General features: G+C 43.1%; 1 protein-coding gene across 1 annotated transcript in view; it reads right to left on the reverse strand.

The window, feature by feature from the left end:
* IMPG2 (interphotoreceptor matrix proteoglycan 2) overlaps positions 1–25,669 on the reverse strand; it is a 63,913-nt gene that overhangs the window by 32,889 nt on the left and 5,355 nt on the right. The window contains exons 3-5 of the mRNA XM_077927180.1: positions 19,376–19,542; positions 8,052–8,083; positions 7,924–7,947 (exon numbers count right to left, since the gene is read on the reverse strand). Of these exons, the coding sequence (XP_077783306.1) occupies positions 7,924–7,947; positions 8,052–8,083; positions 19,376–19,542 (223 nt within the window). The remainder of the gene's footprint in view (positions 1–7,923; positions 7,948–8,051; positions 8,084–19,375; positions 19,543–25,669) is intronic.

Here is a 25,669-nt window from a genome sequence, read left to right on the forward strand (position 1 = left end):
TAACGTATCTTGTTTGCTGTTTTGGTCGTGTGTTGCATGTGGGGCTGCCCTTGAATACAGTTCAGAAATTAGAGTTGGCAGTTAGCACACAACTGCTAAATTATTAACCAAGGCCAGATGTACGGAGCACATCTAGTCAGTCTTGGAACAGCCGTCTAGCTCCTAATCCTTTCCCAGGCCTAAGTTAAGGAGCTAGTTTTTATCTTTAAAAGGACTGTACAATATGAACTGCCCTTCTCCTACATGATTCTGCCAAATAATGGATTTCTTCTGCAGAGGCATTTCTTCAGTTTCCCCCACCTACTGTGGTAAGAAGGTTGGTGAAAGGTGCTCTCCTTATTTACCCAATCTTTTATTGCTGTGGAGTCTTGCATTGTTTCAATATTATTCTTGCCTTCTGTTTTTTTACCTCTACTGCTACTGGTTTTTATGCCGGTTTATATTGTTTTTATGTATTTATTGTAATACTTTGTTTTTGATTTTGTTAGCTGCCCTGAAAAACTGACATAGAAATAGTACAAAAATAATCACAAGTGCAGAAACCAGCCATTTTATTATCTGCCTAAATTCTATAATATAAATTATAAGGCCAAAATTTGAAAAGCTATGTGTTGGAGCATAAAGTAAAAAATACCTCAGCATATACACATTAAACACACGTCAATAACAATAAGAGATGGAAATCCTCAACTGCTATTTCAAGATCGCCAAGAAAATTGGAGGCTGTAAGTTAAGGAATTATTTGTCATTTGCAAGTAAGCCAATAGTACTCTAGGTTACTTCAAAGGGAAACAGATGGTAGAGCACAATGGTAGAGCAAATTCTTAGAATGCAGAAAATTGTTGGTTCAACCCCTGACATATACATGTGGGGCTGAGAAAGCGTGTTCTCCTTCATGGAGAGCACGTGTTGTGGTGGGGGCCACCAGGACACTCCAAAGTTGTGGGGCGGGCTAATTGATCATTGGCCACTGATGTGATTGGGCTTCCCTTGTTGTTGGGAAGAAGTTAATGTTGCCATTTGTTGACTGACAGCCAGAAATGCTAAAACTCCTTGCACGAGGCTAGGGCTTCCTCTTTTCGCCCGTGCATCAGATTGCCTGCCCCCCCCCTATATTTAGGGTTGTTCACTTTGACCTTGCTATGCCTGTCATGGAGTCGTCTGCTCTTGGGGCAGGGGCCCAGTAGGAATTTTGTCCATCTGGCTGATTGGCTGGGGCCATTTGGTTTTTGCCTACTGCGTAGCAAATCGTCACAACCTGTAAGGTTGCGGTTAGGCATTGGTTTATGGTTTGGTTGGTTGAGGGGATGGATTGGCTGTGCCTGCCCCTCTAATGCTGCTGCTGCAAGGGATTCCGTTATAGGAATCAGCGGCTAACTATTGCTTGTCCACTGTCAAGGGGGCTCGGGCCACTGCAAGAGCTCCTGGTTGCATTTGGGGGAGGGCTGAGGGCAGCTTCCCTGCTCCGTCGCTACCCCCAAGTATATTCCCCTTTTCTGACTTTTGCAGGCGTGCGGAATGTCAGTCTGTCCCCCATGGTGGGGGCAGATAGTCGCAACCAATGCCTAAACAACCACTCACATGTTTGTATTTTAATAAAGTTGTGGCCAAAATTATGCCAAAAACCTTAAACAAAATTTTGGTGTGATGTGTGAGTTATTGGGGTGGCCCTGGGGACCTCGACATGCAAAAATTCCTGTCTGAAACCCCAATGAGTTGGTTGGGCTGTGGACAATACTGAACTAGGTGGACCACTGGTCTGAGTCAGTATAAGGCAACTTCCTATGTTTTGCAAATCAGGAAAGAGTGAATGTTTGTTAATGTTTGTTTGGCTTATGTGGTATGAGAACCAGGACACTGAATTGTCCAAGGGAAGACCCAATTTTAACCTTCGCCTCCCAAAGTTTCATAGTATTTGTTCTGAAACAAATGTACCCTCCTAGCATTTATTACCCATACATGACGTTCTAAAATCCCACACCTGATTTTTCTAATTATAATTGCAGAGGGTGGGGTTGTATTTAATAGAATTCTTCCATTCTGGCCACAATCACAATTTTGCGATATTATGCGACATTTAGAGGGCTAACAACCTGTTTCCCACGCTTTGCAAATGCTGCATAGATCTGTGTTTTAAATGCTGCTGGTTGCTGTTTTGGTTAAATAGTGAGTCAAGATCTATATGCCTTTCTGAATTCAGGCAGTCAGCTGTTTTTTGTTTGTTTTTTGTTTTGTAGTTCCTTATATAAGTGGGATTTTGGGGTTAATTGGCATTCCCCAATTATTTCCCAACAACATCTACAATCACCTATAGTGCAAATCCATTTCAGAACAAAGAAGTCATAATCAGCTGCCCATGTTGTTATTTATTTAAGCATCTTCAATGTGCATGGTGTTTCATGCAGTGTAAAAGGGCAGGTCCCTGCCCCAAGGAGCTTATAACAAGAAATGTCAGAGCAGTCTTGCTGGATTAGACCAAAGTTCCATCTAGTTGGTGATCACAGTGGCTAACCAGATGCCTGCAGGAAACCCACAGGAAGACATGAGCTAAATATCACTCTTCATCTAAAATTCAACACAGAGTAAACAACAAAAGAGGAAAGGGAAGGCTGGACCTTCCTAGGTAGGGCATTCTAGGTGGAATGTGCCACTGCAGAGAAAACCCTGCTCTTCATCACAGACAACAGCAGAGATGCTCTGAGGATCTTAACTGAAGAGGAAGCAGGTGTTCTTTCAAGCAGGGCTGGACCAAGACATTTTGGTGCCTGAGGCAAAGCACAAAATGGTCCTCCCTCCCCACTAGGGAAGAAGGGGGGAGTGAAGAGATATATCAGGAACAACGGATGGGGGAGAGAAAGATCTCCATTGGGATCTGCTGCCCCTGTGGATTTTGCTGCCTGAGGTAGTAACCTCACCTTGCCTCACAGGTGGGCCAGCCCTGCCTTCAAGTATCTCAGGGCCAGATCGGTTAGAAGCTAGACAACCATCATATGAGTCAGCACTCTTGATCTTTGGAGTAAAAACAAAAATTAAGTCAATTGCTTCCCACTCCCCACAAGAATCCACAGGTGCTTATTTGATTTCAATAACAATTTCAAGCTTTCATTATGACATAGATTATATATCAAGGTATGAAGGCAAAGTTTATGATTTGGTGTGCAGTACTGAATACATATATTGCCATTTTTTCTTTTAAGTTTAAGGGGTTTTTTACCCTGAACACCATTTCCCATTTAAATTTTACATGTGTATAGAAGGATACAAAGCCTAATTTAAAAAAATAATCAATACTGATTTAAGGACTTGGTCTTCTACAACTTTTAAAGAGCCAAGTCTCTTTCTACATTCATGAAACATCAGTTATATTGGAACATACTTTCATCCTAGTGTTGCGTAATAGTAAAACCAACTGAGCTATTCCTGGAAGTAAGTTATGCAATAAAAACAAAACATTTTGATTTTCTAGCTACTCCAAAACTATCCAGTACACAATAATTAGCTGAAATCACCTATGCACAACTATTTTCCCAAGTCCGGGTGAGATTTTATGAGGTGCTAGGGAAGACATAGCCAAAGCTGTAGTTTTATAACATTGTGCCAGACTTTTTTTGTAGAACAACTGTTTTAAGACTATGAAAACAAGGCGAAAACAAAGGCTGCCAACAAAGCATTTTAAGTTGATTTGCCACCTTAATTTATATGTCCTTTAAGTCTGAACCCTTCCCTTTGATCTCTAGAAGTTAAATATTTGAGTGGCAGGTTGGGTACCTCTCAACTCTCATGCACAAGGCAAAGTGAAGTGGCTACCTTAAACAGGAGACACTGGTGTGTGGGGTGTGGCAGCAAGGAGTTGGAGGACAGATCTGTGAGTGCCCCACACAACCTGAAACTGCACCTTCTAACCCTTCCCATGGCTCTCGGGTGCAGAGGAGGATGCTGTCTGGCCACCAGTGTTGAACTAAAATTCAACTGCCATTGAAAGGGTGTGTGTGCACCATCTTGTCCTTTGAATCAGGCATAAAAATATCTTGGGCCTGCCCTGCTCATGCATGTATGTCATGGCTGGGCAACCTTTTCGAAATTGAGGACTGCATTGTGTCGGGGGGAAGTCATTGGGGCCATATAAATGGTGAGCAGAGCCCAAACTGCATGTGAATAACTGATTTCTCACATTCCCACTATCACTCCTTCTCTCTTTCCCTCCTTATCTCCCTCTCACACATCACCCACCCATTCAGAGAGACACAAAAGCACACAAGCAAGACCCATCCATTCAGGCACATAAACCATTCATCCATTCTCTCTCTCTCTCACACAGCCTCCAGGCCGGGGTGGGGTGGGGGCAGCCAGTTACATTTGCCCCAGGCCTTGGAGGGCTAAGCTGGCTGGGGGTGGGCACCAGGAGCCTGCCAGACTTACACTCTCATGCAAAGAACACCCTGGACCTTCCAGCCGACTGGGGACATCTGCCTCGGGCCTCAGACAAGCTCTGCATGAGCCTGTCCTCATCCCTTCACAGAAACACAAAACACCAAGCCAACTTGCCCATGCACAAGATCCTCACTTTCCAAATCTGAAGCCAGCCTGAGAGCTCTGCCACTATATTTCAGGTCACTAGTCCAACCACCATGTTGCCACTGGAGAAAGAGAAGAGCAGGCAGGTAATGGAGGACCTCTTCCCTTTGTCCTCTCCATAGTCTGCCCCCTGAGAGTGGTAAGGGAGCAATCAGTCTTGGAATGTTCATAGTATTTAAGAGTGCAGTTGGCCATCTCTGCTCTGTGATCGGCATTCTTGAGCATGGCTGTTGGAGCATCTCTTTGGCACCTACTCTCAAAGGGCAGAAAAAGGAGTGTGCACAATAACTGGACACCTTCTCTTTGTAACCCCCATATTTTAGTTAAACCTTCTCTTTGGAAAACTTCTAAATGCATTCATGTGGACATCAAATGCCAGTGAACTGCTTCCTTTCCATTCCATCTCCCCAATGGCCTATCCACATAGGATTGTATCCAATGGTATCACTGCTGACAATCAGAACAGCAGAACAGGGTCAGAGTCAGCAGAACAGGGGTCAGCAGAACAGGGGGTGAATAAATTTCCAGCTGTTCTGTTTTCCCCAAGCTTCCCAAATGTGCTCTTCAGGGTCCTCCAACCATCTAGAACAGATTCAAGGGTGTGAGGGAGCTTCAGTGGGGAGGGGTATCTCAAAAAATAGCCTCTTTCCCCATTCTGCTGACTGTCAGCTGAGCAACACTGTTGGATACACCCGAAAGTAAATTCTTGTGGAAATTGCATCAGTTGTGAAATTATAAATATTCTTAAGGGGTTCCTTGCCCCAAAGGAAACAGTTATAGTCAGTGTGTTTATAAACTGCTTCAAAAGCCACTACAGGACAGGCTACTGCTGAGTAAATACATCAGAGTAAGGTAAGACAGGAAATGAAGCTTTTTGTGAAAATAGATGTGTTACAAGCACACCAAGTGCATCTCTGTTTTCTTCAATGAAATGTTGGAGAGTATGGTAGCCACATTTGGCACCTGCCTAGCATCTGGTGTAAGAAGTGAAAACAACACATCTGCTAACACTTGAGCATGCTTGGAGATGCATGCATCCCCTTCACACTTGGTGCATGTTGGACGCACAATACAGCTGCCACACAGCATGTGAATCTACTGCGATCTCAGTTATTGGAATGGCAACTATACTGAAGTTAATTCTACTTCAGGCATATTTGTTTTCTTCTCTTAGCTGCTCTTTGAAAAAGAGCAGCTTTTCCTGTCATGTTTAATAGAAAGCAGCATGATTTCTTGACATCTAAATGCAGTTCTGATTCCTTAGTTACAATGCCAGTTTATTGCTCCATGGAATGTCTGGGCTTGGAAGCCATCCTTGGCTGCCTCCTGATTTTCGGGGGGTGGGGATGGACCACGTATTGGAATTTCAGCCTTGCAAACAGAGTCCAACCTCCCAGCACTTGAGTACACATGTCCCAGTACTTCAAAAAATAATGACACTATAAAAATTCCTTTAAAAATTAGTTGAAGTTGTTTCTCACACAAGAAAAATAGCTGGTTTCAAACAACTCCGTGTTTGAAGTGCTCTTGTTCTCTCCAGGACAGGCCTCAACTTAGACAGATCTTTTGTGGTCAAGATTTAAAAGCACATCCAAAGACACGCCAGGTTTATATAAAACAATGCAGTGTCGAAACACACACTGCAGAAAATTCTGTTCAAAATTAAAGAGACTAGTGCCATATAGAATCAGAAGAAATCTAAAATAAAAGGAGTTTTGGATCTCAAAACTTGATATGTCCAAACTTGAACTTGGAGACAGATGTTGCATGCAACTGTAATTACTCTTCCAGAAAAAAACACACAAACCCAGATTTTGTTCATGGGGAATTCCACAAATGTGGTCAAACCCCAGCCTTGCTATTTAAACTTTTTACATGGACAGCATAGTCAAGAAGGTATCTCAGTAGTTGTGGTGATTTGAGAAAAAAAGAAAGAAAATGGTCTCTGGATACAGTGGTGCCTCGCAAGACGAAATTAATTCGTTCCGCGAGTTTTGTCGTCTTGCGATTTTTTTAGTCTTGCGAAGCACGGTGTCGGGAAAGTTTTGGGAAAGCTTCAAAAATACCAAAGTCTTTAAAAACCTCAAAAAAAGGTTACCACACTGCGTTCTATGAGTTGCTCCTCGAAGTCAAGTCGCAACTGTATTAACAGTGTTAAGAAAAAGGAAACAAACTTGCAAGACGTTTCCGTCTTGCGAAGCAAGCCCATAGAGAAAATCGTCTTGCGAAGCAACTCAAAAAACCGAAAACCCTTTCATCTTGCGAGTTTTTTGTCTTGCGAGGCATTCATCTTGTGAGGTACCACTGTATTTAAATACCAAAGACATTATAGGTAATAAAGCACACAGCACTTATATCTATGGCCCTTTGAATGTTGTTCGACCACAACTGCCACCGTCCCCTAACATTGGCCATGCTGGCTAGGACTGATGGGAGTCCAATAACCACTGAAGGACCACAGGTTTACTATCCCTGGTTTAGAACCTAAACTAGTCAAACTCTTAGAATGTCATTTTTTTAAAAAAAAAAGTGCTATTGTAGTTATGCAGTCATTTTATAAGAGCATTTATATTCTGTTTAAGAGTATTTTATGTTATCTTTCCAGTGAGTGCATTGCTTACATTTGCATTCCCAAATCTACCTGCAGAATTTATTTGCAACGATGGCCAATGGCAGCCACAGTTAGTTCTAGCCCTTATACACAACATATTGACAGGAAGCCAAATAGTTCCTTAGACCCGCCTAGCCCAGGAGGGTTTTTAAAATGCTTTCCTACGAATAGCAGGCCTCCATACCACATCACAAACTGCTTTTGAAAAGTGTCTGCACTTTTGTCACATGGGATGAGCGGCTGCTATTCCAGAAGCACAACTGCAAAACTCCCTTGAGTGTGAGGAAACAGTTGCACACAGTTCTTTGATTAACAAATTGAATTGTTCGTTATCTTTTGGAACCCTGGTTATCAGAAAAGTGCTTTAGGGTTTGAATGTCAACCCTTCATAGGTATGAAATTGCTAGGCTACAAGCCAATGTCAACAAGTTCATTTCTAGCTATTCTAATTAACACATACATTTTCATGTGGCAGCATGAAGCCTGGCATAAAGTCTGAGAAGGCATATATATATATATATATATATATATATGAATGAATGACACATGCCAAAGGTGCATTGGGTCGTGAGTCTGCTTTGAGGTTTACACATGGGACCTTCAGTCTGTTTAAGCCTCTAGTGCCACTTTTTGATATTTATATGAAGCATAGTCTTACGATGCTTTCATAAAACTGAACACCAGGCAGAGCGGGAAAGGAAGTAGACTAAAGCCTTAAAATTGTAGAAGTGACTTACCCACACGCCCAATCGCTGCAGGGACTGACAAGAAACCAAAAGAAAAGAAGCACAAATGGTTGAAATGCTACTTCATATGTCTAATGATATACACTATTTGTAAAATGCAGGGTAATGTTGATACTCACCCACCCACTGCGTCTTTAGCATAGGACAGTTTCTAGAAAAATAGAAAACCAAATTCCAGGTAAGTACTTGCATTTTGCAAATTTAAAAGTTATATTTTTGCACCCTCTGTGATCCCACTCCCATTCTTGTCTAGTGCAGGTGAGCCTACAGGGTGAAAGCCCCTTGCATAGATTCTTGGCTACATCTATTCAGGGGAACAGGAAAACTTCAGATGGATTACTCAAATCAGATGACCACATTGCTAGGTTTTTTTGTTTATATTAAATGGTGCTTTACCACATTGCCTACTGTATATTATATTCAGAAAATTCAAGGGGGGAAGGGAAAGGTTAAATAGAAATCCACTTTCTTTATGTCGCTTCGGAAAAATTATGTGGTCTTGTTAATGTGACCAAACTCCATTCAAGCTTTCTGAGAACTGCCAGCAAAACTGAATGCAAACAACTGGAGGGATCTGATTTGTTTAACCGTTGAACAGCTATGCAGAAAGCCATCCACAATTAGTGTGGCATTCATCACTACAGTTCTCTAGAACCATTATATTACAGGCAAATTCAGAAGAATAGAATGACAGATTTTGGTTGCTCTGTGTATATGTGTGTGTGTGTGTGTGTGTGTGTGTGTGTGTGTGTGTGTGTGCACGCAATATCATTTTGTGTTTTTAATGTATTATATATTTGGTGTTAGCCGCCCTGAGCCCGGTCTCAGCTGGGGAGGGCGGGGTATAAATAAAATTTATTATTATTATTATTATTATTATTATTATTATTATTATTATTATTATTAAAGGGGAAGCATAAAAGCAAGCTATCAAGGGAGTGACAAGTGTACAATATAAAATTGTACTTTTATCATAGGCATGTGTACAGGCTAAAATAAGTACCAAAAAATTGGTATTTTGTGCCTCATTTTTTAAGTTTGTATTTTTAAAGTAACATAGTTGGAAATTTGTTTAGTTAAGTTTTAGTTTCTTTTTTTGATGAACAAAAATTAATGTCCATTTTAATTATGTGTTCAATGTTCACTTTTAAAATACTGTAAATGAATAAAATTTGCTGAGTGCACGCCCTCATGAAATTTTGTGCAAATGATGCCTATGACTTTGCTAATAAAATCCAATAAAAGGTTAAAATCAGGAATATTCCTTGAATGAAGGACACTTTGAAAGTGTTTGTCTGACTTCATAACACCTTAGTCCTATGACTCTGGATGACCAGAGAATATTATTACAATAAATTGCTGCGTTCTGGACACCTTTCTGAAACTACCAATAAAGCGAAGCATCAGTAGTCCATATGCTCCCTGAATAACAACTAGGAATGATCCTTTTTCCCGCTCCATGGCCATACAATTCCTCTAAGTAGTAAACTTGAATAAAGAAAATAACTATTTCCCCAAAACGCATCTCTCTCTAAATTGCTTAGGCAGGTGACCCGGTCAAGACCAGCAGGCTTAAAATAACACTTACCAGAAGTGTTTCGGTTTGATGGCACATGTAAGCGTGCTGTCACCCTGGATATTGTGGGATTAGGCACTCACTCCTGCTGTCTGGGCTTAGGACTCTGGGCAGGTGGCTTTGAAAGAGTGCACGAAACACACTCCACGGGATCAGAAATACTGGTGCTCATCCCTTGGCTTTCTTTTATTCTATTCATTAAATTTATGTCCTACCCACAGGAGCCCAAGGTGGCAAACATCAAAATGTTAAAACAATACAATTTAAAATAAGAACAACGGCAGACGACTGCTGTGTCTGGAGATAGCAGTGTATTCACAGCAGTGACCAGAGGAGGAATAACCATTGGGAAGAGCACAGAGAGAAGGAACACTGTGGTGCCTCCATAGCAGCACAACTGGACGCCTTCATCTGCCCCAGCTGCAACAAAACATGTCTCTCCCACATCAGTCTCTACAGCCACAGCAAGTGCTGCAACCTTCCAACCGTTTGCATTCACCCCCTAAGTCTCACTCCTCCATTGTCTCCCGAAATGGACGGATGCCAAGAGCATACCAGTTAGAAATGAATTGTATTATGTCTGCCTTCCAAAAGTTTCCTTCAAGTCGAGCAATTTTCATTGCTCCCTCAGTGCATGAGTTTCAGGCAAACTCGGGATTTGGTATCTAAGGGCATTTTCCCAGCTCAGTAACAAGATGCTTTGTGCTCCCTTCCTTGGCCCAAGATGCACATAGAGCTTCCTTGCCTGCAAGGAATTCCCAATTCAGTGGTGGGAGCAGCTGCATGCAAAGGCTTATATGTGTGTGCAGGACCTGCTCTGCCTTTAGGCTGAGTGAGGCAGGTGCCTTAGGCAGTGAGAGAGCATGGAATATTAGTGAGGTGCTGGAGAAGAAAGCTTGAGGCCTTGCCCCTATACCCTCTAAGCTAGCCTGTTGCCCTCAAGCGCAGTCAAGGATGGTGTCCTGTTGCTGCTGTTAGAGTAAAACTCAATAGCCAGTCTGACTGGTTTCTGGGTGTGTAATGGGGTAAAGGTAAAGGGACCCCTGACCATTAGGTCCAGTCACGGACGACTCTGGGGTTGCGGCGCTCATCTCGCTTTATTGGCCAAGGGAGCCGGCGTACAGCTTCTAGGCCATGTGGCCCGCATGACTAAGCCGCTTCTGGCGAACCAGAGCAGCGCACAGAAACGCCGTTTACCTTCCCACTGGAGTGGTACCTATTTATCTACTTGCATTTTGACGTGCTTTCAAACTGCTAGGTTGGCAGGAGCAGGGACCGAGAAACGGGAGCTCACCCCGTCGTGGGGATTTGAACCACCGACCTTCTGATCGGCAAGCCCTAGGCTCAGTGGTTTAATGCACAGCGCCACCCGCGTCCCTTGTAATGGGGTAGGGGTGACTAATTCTCTCTTGTCTAAGGCAATCCTATGTCTCTGTGTGTGAAGCTTCCTTTTCCACTGAAAAGATTCCGGCTGGCTGAGTTCTTAGTGTGCTTCTCAGTGGCTCTGAATTGGCAACGAGAATACTAAAGTAACCTTGCAACTATTTCATTGGACCTGCCAGTGCCTTGTGTCTAATTCCATAAAATATTCAGGGTCACAGTCTAAACCGAGACGGCTCTGGTCGCCCTAACAGATGATCTCCGCAGGCAGCTGGATCGAGGCGGGTCGGGGCTGCTGATTCTTCTAGATCTGTCAGCAGCCTTCGACATGGTCGATCACGAACTCCTGGACCACCGCCTTGCCGACGTGGGGATTCAGGGCACTGTCCTTCAATGGCTGCGCTCGTTTCTCTCTGGTCGGGGACAGAGGGTGGCGCTTGGGGGGGAATTGTCATCGCGCCACTCCTTGGTGTGTGGAGTGCCTCAGGGTGCGATTCTCTCCCCGATGCTTTTTAACATCTTTATGCGCCCCCTCGCCCAGCTTGTCCGGAGCTTCGGGCTGGGTTGCCATCAGTATGCTGATGACACCCAACTCTATCTGTTGATGGATGGCCATCCTGACTCGGCCCCAGACACACTGACCAGATGTCTGGAGGCTGTGGCTGGATGGTTACGTGGGAGCCGGTTGAAGTTAAATCCTGCGAAGACAGAGGTCCTTTGGCTGGGGCGGGACGATATGGGATCGGGGGGGCAACTCCCATCTCTTGCGGGGGTGCAATTGGTGCCAGCACCGTCCGTTAAGAGTCTGGGTGTAATCTTCGATACCTCCCTCTCTATGGAGGCGCAGATTACAGCTATAACAAAGGCGGCATTTTTTCATCTCCGCCAAGCTAAGCAGTTGGCCCCTTATCTCTCTCGCCCTGACCTAGCCACTGTGATCCATGCGACGGTCACCTCCAGACTGGATTATTGTAACTCGCTCTACGTGGGGCTGCCCTTGAGACTGACCCAGAAACTCCAGCGGGTACAGAATGCCGCAGCGAGACTCCTTACGGGGTCCTCGCTGCGAGATCACATTCACCCGGTGCTATACCACCTGCACTGGCTCCCGGTGGAGTATAGGATCAGGTTTAAGGTGCTGGTTTTAACCTTTAAAGCCCTATACGGCCTGGGACCCTCGTACCTACGGGACCGCCTCTCCTGGTATGCCCCACAGAGAAACCTACGGTCGGTAAATAAAAACATCCTTAAGGTCCCAGGCCTCAGAGAGGTTAGGCTGGCCTCAACTAGAGCCAGGGCCTTCTCGGCTGTGGCTCCAATCTGGTGGAATGCTCTGTCACAAGAGACTAGGGCCCTGCGGGACCTGACATCTTTCCGCAGGGCCTGCAAGACAGAGTTGTTCCACCAGGCCTTTGGTTGGGGCGCAGCCTGACCCCCTCCTCTGGCAACCTGCACAGTATTTTGGTTGCCATCAATTTGATTTTAATTAATTTTTATAATGATATATTTTAGAATGTGTGATTATTCAACTATTTGGTTATTTGATTGTTGTTAGCCGCCCTGAGCCCAGCTTCGGCTGGGGAGGGCGGGATATAAATAAAATTTATTATTATTATTATTATTAAACAGGCCTGTTAAAATCATAATCAATCCCTCTTCACAGGGAACTGCTATCATTCCTGTATTGCAGAGGGCTGGACTAGACAATCCTAGGGGTGCCTTCCAACTCTCCAACACATATAAAAACCATTCTGAAAATGCTTTTTTTAAAAAAAAATTAAAAATACATTGGATTTTTCCATAAGGCTCACCATCACTGTCTAGTGTAACATTGTGTATTGCATTTAAAACACACTTAAAATGTTTTATTTGCAGCTGTATAGCTGAGTCCTATGACTCCCCTAAAAGAAAGGGAAGGCTGTCTATGCTTTTTAATATTAAAAAAAAACCAAGTAACATCAAGTGCTTCACTAATAAACAAGTAACAGATAATGCTACACAATTATCACGCATGCAGTAAGTACATACACTAATATGTTTCAACCATAAGCTGTAACAAAATTGGACAGGGTTTACTAGTAAAAGTGAAAAAGACATATCTAGAAAACCTGTGTCTGCATAATGTAGTACTAAGTGCCTGGCTGAAAACTAGAGTTGCAAGTTGAGGCAAATTAAGCTGCTTGGGTTGATGAATCCCAAGTAAATATAACTGTGAATAAACATCAAGACATCTGCACATGTTGTTAGTTAAAAAGAGGGAAAGGATAAAGTGGTGCTTGTTCATATCTAACTTGAGCCTTGGCATACTTGTCTGAAAGTCTTTGCCAAAGACTTCCAAAAGAAGCCACTTGCAATACTAATGTGATAACAAGCTCAAAGTTATAGGGAAATGTCTGGAAAATCTTGGGCCTCTGCTCCAAAGTCTGGAATTAAAGATAATCTTGAAGTGCACACAAATGTGCCTTAAAAAAAGGAATCCTTGTTTTTCTCTCTCCCACAGAGCAAGCACCACTTCTCCCCTCCATTTTACAATGTTTTTTTTTTGACAGAGGTAGTAGCCACTATGCTGTTTTTTAAAGAATTGCTTGTATGTTTGTTCATTTGTTCATCTGGTGCCTTCTTTATTTACTTTTAGCACACACGCACACAAAATTGAAAAACTGTTCCCAGGGTGATGGGAAGATGGGCTTGTGACATCATGAGCCTCCAACCAATCAGCACTGTGCTCTGCCAGTTTCTGACCCAATTACACATAGTTTTCCCTGAGTTTGATCCTGGGGCAGAAGATTCTGGGTGCAGTGACTAGAGTACTTTAGAGACATTTCCTGACAAGAAACATTAGGGAGAGAGTTTAGAGATTATCCCTTTCGAATGGTGTGAAGGTGGATTTGAAGAAACTCCAGCAGAAAACTGGCTGTTGTTTTCTGCTAATTAATAAAACCACCATGTTAATTCTTGTCTCAGGATATTAAACCCAAACTTATTGTACTGTGTATGAATAAAATGCAGTGAGTGTGCATCACTAGGCAGAGAGTGGACAAGCCAGGAAACCAAACACAATATAGTTCAAGAACACACATTCTTTAAGGAGGCACAATAAAACCCAAGATACCATATGGAATGGAGAAGAAAAGCTATTTTGTTTGATTATTTCATAGAATCATAGAATCATAGAGTTGGAATAGACCACAAGGGCCATCGAGTCCAACCCCCTGCCAAGCAGGAAACACCATCAGAGCACTCCTGACATATGGTTGTCAAGCCTCTGCTTAAAGACCTCCAAAGAAGGAGACTCCACCACACTCCTTGGCAGCAAATTCCACTGTCGAACAGCTCTTACTGTCAGGAAGTTCTTCCTAATGTTTAGGTGGAATCTTCTTTCTTGTAGTTTGGATCCATTGCTCCGTGTCCGCTTCTCTGGAGCAGCAGAAAACAACCTTTCTCCCTCCTCTATATGACATCCTTTTATATATTTGAACATGGCTATCATATCACCCCTTAACCTCAAGTTAATTTCAAGTTCTGGTGGAACTGTACGTAACTAAGGATAGAACTATACATTACAAAAAAATGAAAAACCGCCACTGCCAACTCTACATTGCATTCTCCGCATCTCTGTTTGAAATGTCTAATTCAATGTACCGTATACCCTGACATCACTACAATGTTTGTTTCTCTTCCCCCGGTTTTCTCCATAGGCTTCTGTAGGGACACACTCAGCATAATGATACCAGAACATAAGGGAAATTGAACTCAATATTAGTAGGCGAAGGAGGGAACAAGAAACAGGGCTGCCATTTCCCACAGCAGTCATGTGGGTAATACCCGTACCGGGACTACATATTAATAATCAAGGGTTAAATTCCAAACACTAACATTAATTTGGTTTGATCTTTACTTAAAACTGCCACACCAAAGAGGTGTGGAATTAGAAGGGACCCTGAGGGCCGTCTAGTTCAACCTTCCGCAATGCAGGAATCTCAGCTAAATCATCCATGATGGCCATCCAGCCTCTGCTTCAAAACCTCCAGTGAAGGAGAGTCCACCACCTTCCAAGCTTGCTGCATCTTCCTGGTGACAGACCTTTAGGTGTTTGAATAGTCATCCTCCCAGTCTCCTCTTTTCCAGGTGAAACATACCCAACTCCCTCAACTGTTCCCTAGAAAGCTTGGTTTCCAGAACCTTGCAGAACCATATTGGTTGTTCTCCTCTGCACATGTTCCAGCTTGTTAATATCCTTCTTAAAGATGTTGAACAACAAGGGGCCCAGGACAGAACCCTGCAGCACCCCACTTGTCATTTTTTTCCAGGATGACGAGGAACCATTAGTGAGAACACTTTGGGTTTGGGCCAGTCAACTAGCTACAAATCCACTTAACAGGTAACTCGTCCATTCCACATTTTACCAGTTCATCTGCAAGAATATCATGGGGGATTTTGTCAAAAGCCTTAATGAAATCAAGATGTACTACATCCACAGTATTCCCCTGATCCTCCAAGGCTTGTAACTCTATTAAAAATAATAAAGAAAGAAATGAGATTCATTTTGCATTACTTGTTTTTGAGAAATCCATGCTGGGTCTTAGTAACCTTTTTGAAGAGCTCACATACCAACCATTTAATTATCTGTTCTAGGTCTTTTCCTGGTATTGACATCAAGCTGACCGCTCAGGAGTTACCTGGGTTTTCTTTTTTCTCCTCTTTGAAGTTGGGCACAACATTTGCCTGCCTCCAGTTTGCAGGGACCTCACCTGTTCTCCAAGAATTCTCAAAGATTATAGAGGCTTTGAGATTACATCCACAAGCTCCTTTAGTATCCTTGGGTGCAGCTCATCAGGCCCTGGAGATTTGAATTCATTTAAAGTAGCTAAGTGTTCCTTTACTACCCTCTTTTCCCATATTGGACTGCAGCTCCCTCCTTGTATCATTTATTCTGTTACCACCAGGTTGGGCACTGTTTTCCTACTGGGTGAAGACAGAGGCAAAGTAGGTGTTGAGCAATTCCACCTTCTCTCTGTCACCCAATAGCATTTCTCTGTCTTCTCTATACAGAGGACATACCACCTACTTGTTCTTCCTCTTGCTTTGAAAATAACCAAAGAAACCTTTTAAAATTATTTTTAACCTCTCTTGCATGTCTGAGCTCATTCTCAGCTTTGGTCCACCTGACCTTCTCCCTATAACTGTTGGCAACTTGTGCATTGTCTTCCTTTGTGATTTCCCCTTTCTTCCATTTCTTTTACATCCCCTTCTCAAATCTCAGCTCATCTGTAAGCTCTTTAGGCAGTCACACTGGCTTCTTTAGATGCCTCCCACTTTTCTTTATTTGTTGGAATTTTCTGCCTTCGTAGCTACAATATTAGACCATTAAGAAATTCCCATCTATGTTGAACTCCTTCCTCTTTGTGTACAATGGTACTTCAGTTTAAGAACAGCCCTTTTTATGAACGATTCGGTTTACGAACTCCGCAAAATCAGTAGTGTCCCAGTTTGCAAACTTTACCTCGGTCTAAGAACAGAAGCTGAACGGTGGAAGGGCCCTAGTGGCAGGAGGCCTCAATAGGGAAAGCACACCTTGGTTTAAGAACAGTTTCAGTTTAAGAACGGACTTCCAGAATGGATTAAGTTCTTAAGCCGAGGTACCACTGTATTTCTGACCATCACTCAGTAGTTCCTTAAGCTTTTTGAAATCAGCCTTATTAAAGTCCAGAGTGCATGTCTGACTACACTCAACTTTCCCTTGCCTCTGTATCATGAAGCCCAAGAGGACATGATCACTTCCTGCCAAATTTGCCAGTACTTCCACTTCGTCAATCAGTTCCTCCCTGTTGGTGAGAACCAGCTCCAAGATTGATAATCCCCTTGAAATTGTCAGCCAGGCAGTAGGGAGTCACCTACCACCACATTTCTCTTCCTCTTAGGGGAGTAGCAGGAATCATCGTATGTACAATATGTACATTGTACCTTCCACAGCCACCTGGGTGTATTCTGAGGTCTACAACCACTGTCCTTGCTCCATTGGTCCAGAATCAGTGTCTGGGGTGAGGGCATGGAATCAATTCTGCAGCTCCAGTAACATGGCTCTTGACAGTCCTACTTCGGTGTGCCACATTCCTCCGAGGATTTATCTCCTGCAATGGGTTATCTCCCTCCTCTCTAGGGGCACCCCACATGCATCGCAGTTTCGGGACAGTCCACTCTGCTCTATCACTAATTTCCTCGTCTTGCCCAGCAGCTCAAAGTGTGGGTAGGTGGACCTCAAGTTGCCATACTTTCTCTTCCAAGAAGGCTTGCACTTATTGCAGGTGTGGATTTGCATACTCTCACGCAAGAAGACAAATATTGTACAGATGTTGCAAGTCACTGCAGCTGCTCCCTCGCCATCAATGTCTCTTGGTCCTAGGTACAACATGAGACAGCACTCTGGGCCTCCCCTTCAAAACACCCCTATTTACAGGCCCTGGTCACAAGCTCCCGGAGGCTGCAATCAGCTAAATAGAACTGCTGGCTGCTAACTCCTCCTGCAATATGTTCTTTGACAATAAATCCTCTAAGGATTAGGGAATCCCCTTTCTGATCCCGTATTACTTTAATCTTGGGCATCTGAACATTGAAGATACGTGATTAAATATTTCTATGAGCTACAAATATCAAAGGAGCTGTAATATACATACCGATCATGCTATTAAAAATATTAACTGTTTTCAAAATGCAAAAGAAAAATAATTCTTCAGTAGTTAGTGATGTGTTATCATAATAATGAATATTTCTATTTAGTATAATGCCCGCATGCTCATATCTTAGTTTGGTGCTGAGACCCAGTTTCATTCCTGGGCTCTGTGCTAGCACAAAATGATTGGGTGGTGGATAGAAGCAAGTTTTGCATTGGCTGATGAGAAAGTGGGCTGGTTAGTATAGCCCTTTGGAAGAACTTCAAATCACTGCCAAATATTACTAATTCTTTGGTTAGGCTTTTGGACACATGCAAAAATTGATTAAAAAAAATATCCCCCTTTGCATGCCATGCTATCACTTTGCAAATCCGGATAATGTCATAACATTATTTTTCTTACAAATGTAACTGACTGGAAGGTAAGCTTTACCTTTTCTTTACTTCCTTGCCACACAAGGCACTTAGAATTATTGTTTTTTGAGCACTAAGAAGAAAGTGGAAAAACTTAGTGGAATAACAAAAGCATGGAATCAGAGTTGGAAGCAACCACAAAACCTGTTAAGTTTGAACCTTTGTCTAAATGCCAGGACCAACAATCCCTAAACCAATTTGTCTCTATTCCCCATAGATCAACCCAAGCATGCTATGCCAAAAAACAAGAATAGCTTATTGTCTGAAGGTGCCTGAAAGGCAAATTAGGTACAGATGATTCAAACCAGCTTGGATTATTTATCCCCACCCAGGTTCACACATAGTGCTAAGCCAGTACGTTTCCGAGCACAATTCAAAGTGTTGGTGTTGACCTTTAAAGCCCTAAACGGCCTTGGCCCAGTATACCTGAAGGAGCGTCTCCACCCCCATCATTCTGCCCGGACACTGAGGTTCAGCACCAAGGGCCTTCTGGTGGTTCCCTCACACTGAGAAGCAAATCTACAGGCAACCAGGCAGAGGGCCTTTTTGGTAGCGGCGCCCGCCCTGTGGAACACCCTCCCATCAGATGTCAAAGAGATAAACAACTACCTGACATTTAGAAGACATCTGAAGGCAGCCCTGTTCAGGGAAGTTTTTAAAGTTTTTAATCTTTGTTAGAAGCTGCCCAGAGTGGCAAACAAATCAGTGGACTGACTGTGAACATCACTCAGGTGGTCCCCTGCATGGCTGAAGATGGTTGAAGATGGGAGCACATCCATTGCACTAAATACTCATATTGATTTTAATTGCACTTTATTGCTTTTACTTCTTATGCTGCATGACAATGTGAATTCTATGGAATTCAAATTGTAATGCAATAAAATACGATATACAAGCAACATTGAATTCTACCCAGTATCTCCAAAATCTCCATTAGATGGCTTGGGCTCCTTCACCCCCATAATTGGGGATCTTCTCCTTTGCTTTGGTTATGTATCTTTTGGCAACAATAATTTTTAATACATAAATCAATATTGAAACAGCACAAAAATAACAAAAATCAATATAAAAACATTGGGGAATGGAAACAGACCAGTTTGCGGATTGTTAGTCCTGGCATTTGTGAAGCCAGGTTTTTTTTTGGGGGGGGGGATTTGTGTATAGGGAGGTATACTACTGCTACTACTACTACTAATAATAATAATAATAAGCAATAAGCTAAAGAGGAAAGACATCTTTGTAAAACTTCAGAAAGCTAAGCAAGCGTTACTGGAATTTAATTGTGTGAACTACTTCCATTTCAAGGCATTAAATAAAAGTCGAACCAGCAAAATAACATTTTGGTCTTTCTTACTAGTCAAAGGCTTCTGGCTGAGAGATTTTTAATCTGTTCCCTTACCTACCTTCATTATGAGGCTTTGATGCTCCTCAGACTGGCTGAAGTTGGTGCCCATCTCAAATATACTCATAGTTTCTTCTTCACAGAGATGCAGCCAATTTTGGTACTCTTCGTGTCCTGGGAGCCTATCCCAGAATGTTTTGAAGACTTCCCATACTGCTTCCTGGCACACTGCAAAAGAAAAAATTAAAAGTATTATTATTGTGCACTACCATCACAGGTTGTCATGCAGACAATGAAACAGACTTGAACTTGGTTGCTCTGCGAGGCAAGAATAGCCCCAATGAGCAGAAACTGCGAGGAAACAGTTCACCCAAACGTTAGAAGAAAGTTCCTAATGGTAAAAACTGTTCAGCAATGAAACAGACAGCCTTGAGAGGTAGTGATCACTCGTTCACTGGAGGTACTTAGGTAGATGCTGGGCAACCATCTCTCAGGGATAACATAAGTTCCATAATGCATTGCAGATCCTGCACTGAGCAGGGAGGGCTGGACAAGAAGACGTCTAAGATTTATCCCAACTCCCAATTCTATGATTGAACTGCTTGATCAGACCACTCATCTAGTCTCACATCCTGTTTTCAGCTGGGGGGGGGGATGTCCAGGGGTAAAATCCATTGTCTTTTACTGCAAGAAGTGGGAAAGCAGACACTGCTGTGCAATATATGTTTGTTGTGCAAGCAGAAGTAGCATAACAGTACAAAACAGTGCATGATCGGTTAAAACAGCACAACACTTCAGCTGGCCCAAGCTGCCTGTTGGATCCAGTTATAGCCCTATAGGACATGGGTGGCGCTGTAGTCTAAACCACTGAGCCTCTTGGGCTTGCCGATCAGGAGGTTGGTGATTTAAATCCGCATGACAGCGTGAGCTCCCATTGCTCTGTCCCAGCTCCTGTCAACCTAGCAGTTCGAAAGCACGCCAATGCAAGTAGATAAATAGGTACCGCTGTGGCGGGAAGGTAAACAGCATTTCTGTGCGCTCTGGTTTCTATCACAGTGTTCCGTTACACCAGAAGTGGTTTAGTCATGGTGGTTTAGGCCACATGACCTGGAAAGCTGTCTGTGGACAAACGCCAGCTCCCTCAGCCTGAAAGCGAGATGAGCGCTGCAACCCCATAGTCGCCTTTGACTGGACTTAACCGTCCAGGGGTCCTTTACCTTTTTTATTTTATTGCCCTGTGCTAGAACAGGGCTCTTCCTAGCAGTGTAGCTGCTGCGCTGGTGGGTTGCCACAGCTGAATCCCACTCCAGGTCTTACACCTCTTCATTCATTGAATTGTTAACTTTTATTATAAAAAATTCATTTCGGAGCAGCAGTATACTGCCTCTGAGCATAGAGACCATGCTTCAAATCCAATGGTGGGTTGGATCACTTTTGTGAGGGGGTAACCCTGGTTTTTAGTGGTTCCACCTTCCTGCTACAGCTTCGCTACTACTTCCTGCCATTCTAATCTAGAAGGTCACTCAGCCCCTGGAAACGGGGGGGGGGGGCTGCAAAGTTGTTTTCTCACATTAACAACTGCCAGCACCAGGAGCTATATTCAGTGTGCAGGATTTGGACTGGGGAGCGCAGATCGTCTAATTCAGATCTTGGGCCAGTCACTGCATTTCTGCCTAACTTACCTAGTAGAACTGTTGCAAGGATAAAATGGGGAGCCCCATGAATGCTTCCTACATCCCTTTTGGGAAAGGGAGGGCAAAATTACTCTATAGATTCCAGGTACAGCCATTGAAATATTCCTCTTGCACTTCTCAGCAGAATGGATCAGAGTTGTCCAGTGGCTACAGGAGCATAGTGAGAAGGGAATGAAACTGCAGCAGCACTCAGCACTGAAATGCTCTCTTAGCAGGCTCTTGTTAGCTCTGCAGTTTGTAACTGCAAAGCTCTCTCTCCCCCACCTCTGCCTAACCCTCCTGCCATTCATCTGAGCACATTATAGTTGGTCGCATTATGCTCTGCAACCTAAGATTAAAAAAAGAAAGAGGAAGGTTCTTTCTTGTTGCTTAGGGGAAAGAGGGGGAGAAATTGGAAGGGTGGGGAGAATGAAGAGGATTTAGCCTACAAAAATCAAGTATAGTGGTTCCTCGGGTTACAGATGCTTCAGGTTACAGATGCTTCAGGTTACAGACTCTGCTAACCCAGAAATAGTACCTCAGGTTAAGAACTTTGCTTCAGGATGAGAACAGAAATCACGCGGTGGCAGTGGGAGGCGCTGTTAGCTAAAGTGGTACCTCAGGTTAAGAAGTTTCAGGTTAAGAACGGACCTCCAGAACGAATTAAGTTCTTAACCCGAGGTACCACTGTACCAACATTCCAGCATGCTAGCCACAACCTTGTTCCGAGGTAACACACAGAAGGGAGGACAAGTGGGATGGGGTTTGTTTCAGTGAAAGTCTTAAGAGGCAGAAGCAGGCCCTGGCAGAAAAGGATGACCTTGAACTAGTCTCAGGAAAGTGGTTTTCGTCAATCAGCTTAGAAAGGTGGGGGTTGGGACAACTCTATGCTGGATACTCCCTGGACTTAATTTCAAAGACAGTGCAAGCCTTTATAGTATCAACGACCATAAAACCCAAATTTTATTCAACACAAAAAATTATACCGCCTATATTTTTATGTTCATTTACATCAATTGTGCTTTTCCTTCCTATTTTCCCTAAAGATAAGGAGCTTTTGAAATTAGCTTATACCATTTTATTTTATTTTAAATAAACATAGACATTTACATTACATCTTTACTGTCTGCATCAAGTCAGTCATGTATTAGTAATTTTTTATTGTTATTTCTGTAATCTTTGGTATGTGCTAAATGTAGCTCACATAACGATGAGTCGATAAATGCCACACTCTTCTTCCTTATTAAGCAGTTATAAACAGACTGCTTTCATTAACTCGACCTCCAGACAGATATCTTGGGCCTGTTGTAGATGGGTTTGGCAACTGCAATAAATTTCCTGTAGGAGATTATAGATTGAAGTAGTGTTTGAAATAGGTGCTGTAAGGTATCTGCCTCTTTATATTGGCATTTGAGGAGGGACTGTGGCTTCCTCTTTGAAAGCTATATTTTTGTCGCACTGAGACTGATACATCACAGGCAAATTTGAGTTGCAATAGCTGAAGAGTAGAACTGAAATACAACTTCAAAATCTGGCATTTCAGAAACTGGAGGTTTTTCATTTTAAACACTTATTTTTTAAAAAAACTTGCTTTGGGGATTTAACTTCACGGGACACTGTTCAAAAATTACTCTTGTGGCTGAACTCTGTGGCAATATGAAACCACAGAAACCAAACCTTAATAAAATCATTATTACCCCCCCCCCATATATATATATATCCCTCAAACCAACAATATCATTAATGGTAGAGGAGAATACAAATGCAACAGTTTGCAAGTAACATGTTCAGGAACATTTTTATATTCTCTAAATTTTCTTTCAGCGCTAATGCTGATGCAACGATACCATCAGGGCCAGATTTGGGGCTGAAGGCCAAGGAAGGGAAGAGCAAGCGGCATAATGAGGCACCTCCTAAAATAATGTCATCCACTACACAAATCCTAAAAAGTACAGGGGCTCTGATCTGCTCACCTTCACAGCGGAAGTAGCGCTACCTTCAAGAAATAGTCTTGTTCAACACCAGCACCTCCTTTCCAAGGTGTCTCATGTTTGGTTCTATACTGAACAGCGGCAATTTTCAATCATCGGGGTGGGGGGGGGGGGAGTATGTTGTGACAATAATTAAAGAAAGACAGGTAGAGAACAGGGCTTCAGTGTGTGGGAATAGTCCACCAGAAAAGTTTGGGAAACCAAGGCTTTAAACACACCCCTGTTTACTCTGCATCAAGTGCACTCTGACTTCTGTTTTGGGAAGCGATGTACGCATGACATTAGCCACAATCCACATCCATCTAATATCTATCCTCTTGCTTCTTATGAAATACTGCATTTTGATGGGCTTTCCCCCCCCCCCAAACAGCTTTGATCCAAATTGAGAAAAAGAACAACAAAATGCATTTTACGGCAGTAATGTGCATGCAGCCCAAAGCTCATCTAACAAGAACAGAAATTACTACAGTATATGAGTGCTCACTGAGTGCTCACAGGAAGGACAGATCCTGAAGTTGAAGCTCCAATACTTTGGCCACCTCATGAGAAGAGAAGACTCCCTGGAAAAGACCCTGAGGTTGGGAAAGATGGAGGGCACAAGGAGAAGGGGACGACAGAGGACGAGATGGTTCGACAGTGTTCTCGAAGCTACCAGCATGAGTCTGACCAAACTGCGGGAGGCAGTGGAAGACAGGAGTGCCTGGCGTGCTCTGGTCCATGGGGTCACGAAGAGTCAGACACGACTAAACAACAACAGCATGTCTTATATGGCTGTTTCTTTGTATATATTTTAATTTTTTTTGTATATGGATGCTTTAAGGTGGTTTATATCTGCAATGCCTAATAAAGGTTTGGAGAAAGAACAATATAAGAACACTAAATAATATTTGGCTTCATCTGTTTACAATTCTAGCAAGCGATCCAGTTCGTCTTGCGGGGAGGGAGCAATATGGACAAACAGGGCACTGAGTGCAGGAAAAAGGGAATGATACGGAGGTGAAGAGAAGACTGTGGTAAAGGACTGGTGTCTGCTTCTACTAAGTTTTCAAATGCCAACAGACAATGGTCTGGCTACTCTGACACTTGCAGTAATTGCAAATGTTAATTAATGGCAATTTTATTTAACACAGGCCAGTTTTCTTGCTAAGGACCCCTGTTGTTTTCTTTAATAGTTTCATGCTCCTAGTCCTCTTGATTACGATGCCTCATCCCCTTTTAATTGAGGTTTCATTTAAAAAATGAATTAGGCAAGGCTACGGTATCTGAATGCAAGCTGTTCTTCCTTTTAACTGCCTCAATCAGCTCTTGCTAGCTTAGGGATTTAATATCCGTCCTTCCAGTTAGTTAGTGTGACAGCAGCCACCCCACTGAGTCCAGTCTCAAAAGCTCGGCACCATCTGTAGGTTCTTATTGCATTAGCCAAACATGAACTTAGCAAGGTATGTCCTCTCTGGTGGACAGAAAGGATAAAGCTTCAGGAAGTCAGTGCACCTTCTGCTGTGCCAGGGAAGCCCACAAAAACCAGACTTATATGCTTCCACCACACGGGAAAACGAAACACGTTATCGATAGAAATTCTTATTGTGCACACTGAGCAATATTGAAATATGAAAGAGAATCTTATTACTCTAAGGATGTTTAAAGCATTAGCATAGTTGAAAGAGGTGCAATTAGCCACTTCCTTGCTTACCAGCAGTCTGTGATTTTGCAAACCACTGAACCCCACCTTAAAGAGAGTTGTGTGGTATCATGAAAACCACGACCAGTTCAACACAGAAGCATATTTTGAACCTAAGCTGCTGAGTAAACTTCTGTAGCATTCTACTTGGGTGGTTGGACATACAGTGGACTTAATTCGTTCTTAACCTGAAACTGTTCTTAATCTGAAGCACCACTTTAGCTTATGGGGCCTCCCGCTGCCACCGTGCCGCTGGAGCACGATTTCTGTTCTCATCCTGAAGCAAAGTTCTTAAACGGAGGTAGTATTTCTGGGTTAGCGGAGTCTGTAACCTGAAGCGCATGTAACCTGAAGCGTATGTAACCTGAGGTACCACTGTATATAGTCAACAAGAGGTAGGTATCAATCAGCACTATCAGCTGTTGAAATAAAACATACTGGTGCCCGAGTAGGGCCTCCAGGCCACAGAATGCATTTGAGCAGCTCTGAGGGAAAAACCGGTGGGTTTCAGTGGTTCAGGGGTTCAAGCCTAGCTCATACTCTTTCTGTGCACCTAAAGCAGGGTTTGGGAGATTGCGACCCTCCAAATGTCGTTAGACTTCTGCTTCCATCACCCCTGACCGCCGGCCATAGTGGCTGGAGTTGATGTGAGTTGGAGTCCAACAATATTTGGAGAGGCCTTGGATTCCTCATATCTGATGTAAAGCTTGAAAAACAGCAGAGGAAGAAAAGGAGCTGGCTTTGCATCTTCCTCTGTCAGCAGCTGGTCCAAAAGCAACACCCACACCACCCACACATGCACAAACCCTGGCCAGGATTAGTAAACCCTAAAGCTGGTTTTGCAGCAACTTGTCTCACATATTGGCTAATAATGGATAGCTAAAGCATCTATTGCCACTGGATCCCTTTGAACAGCCTAGATTTTCAGTATTTATTTATCTCCTTAACAAAATTTATATACTGCTTGATTGTAATAAGACCTCAAAGCAGTTTACAAAAAAGTTAGCAATGCA

Source organism: Podarcis muralis, chromosome 4 (assembly GCF_964188315.1).
Source record: "Podarcis muralis chromosome 4, rPodMur119.hap1.1, whole genome shotgun sequence".
In the NCBI taxonomy this organism is placed as follows: Eukaryota; Metazoa; Chordata; class Lepidosauria; order Squamata; family Lacertidae; genus Podarcis; species Podarcis muralis.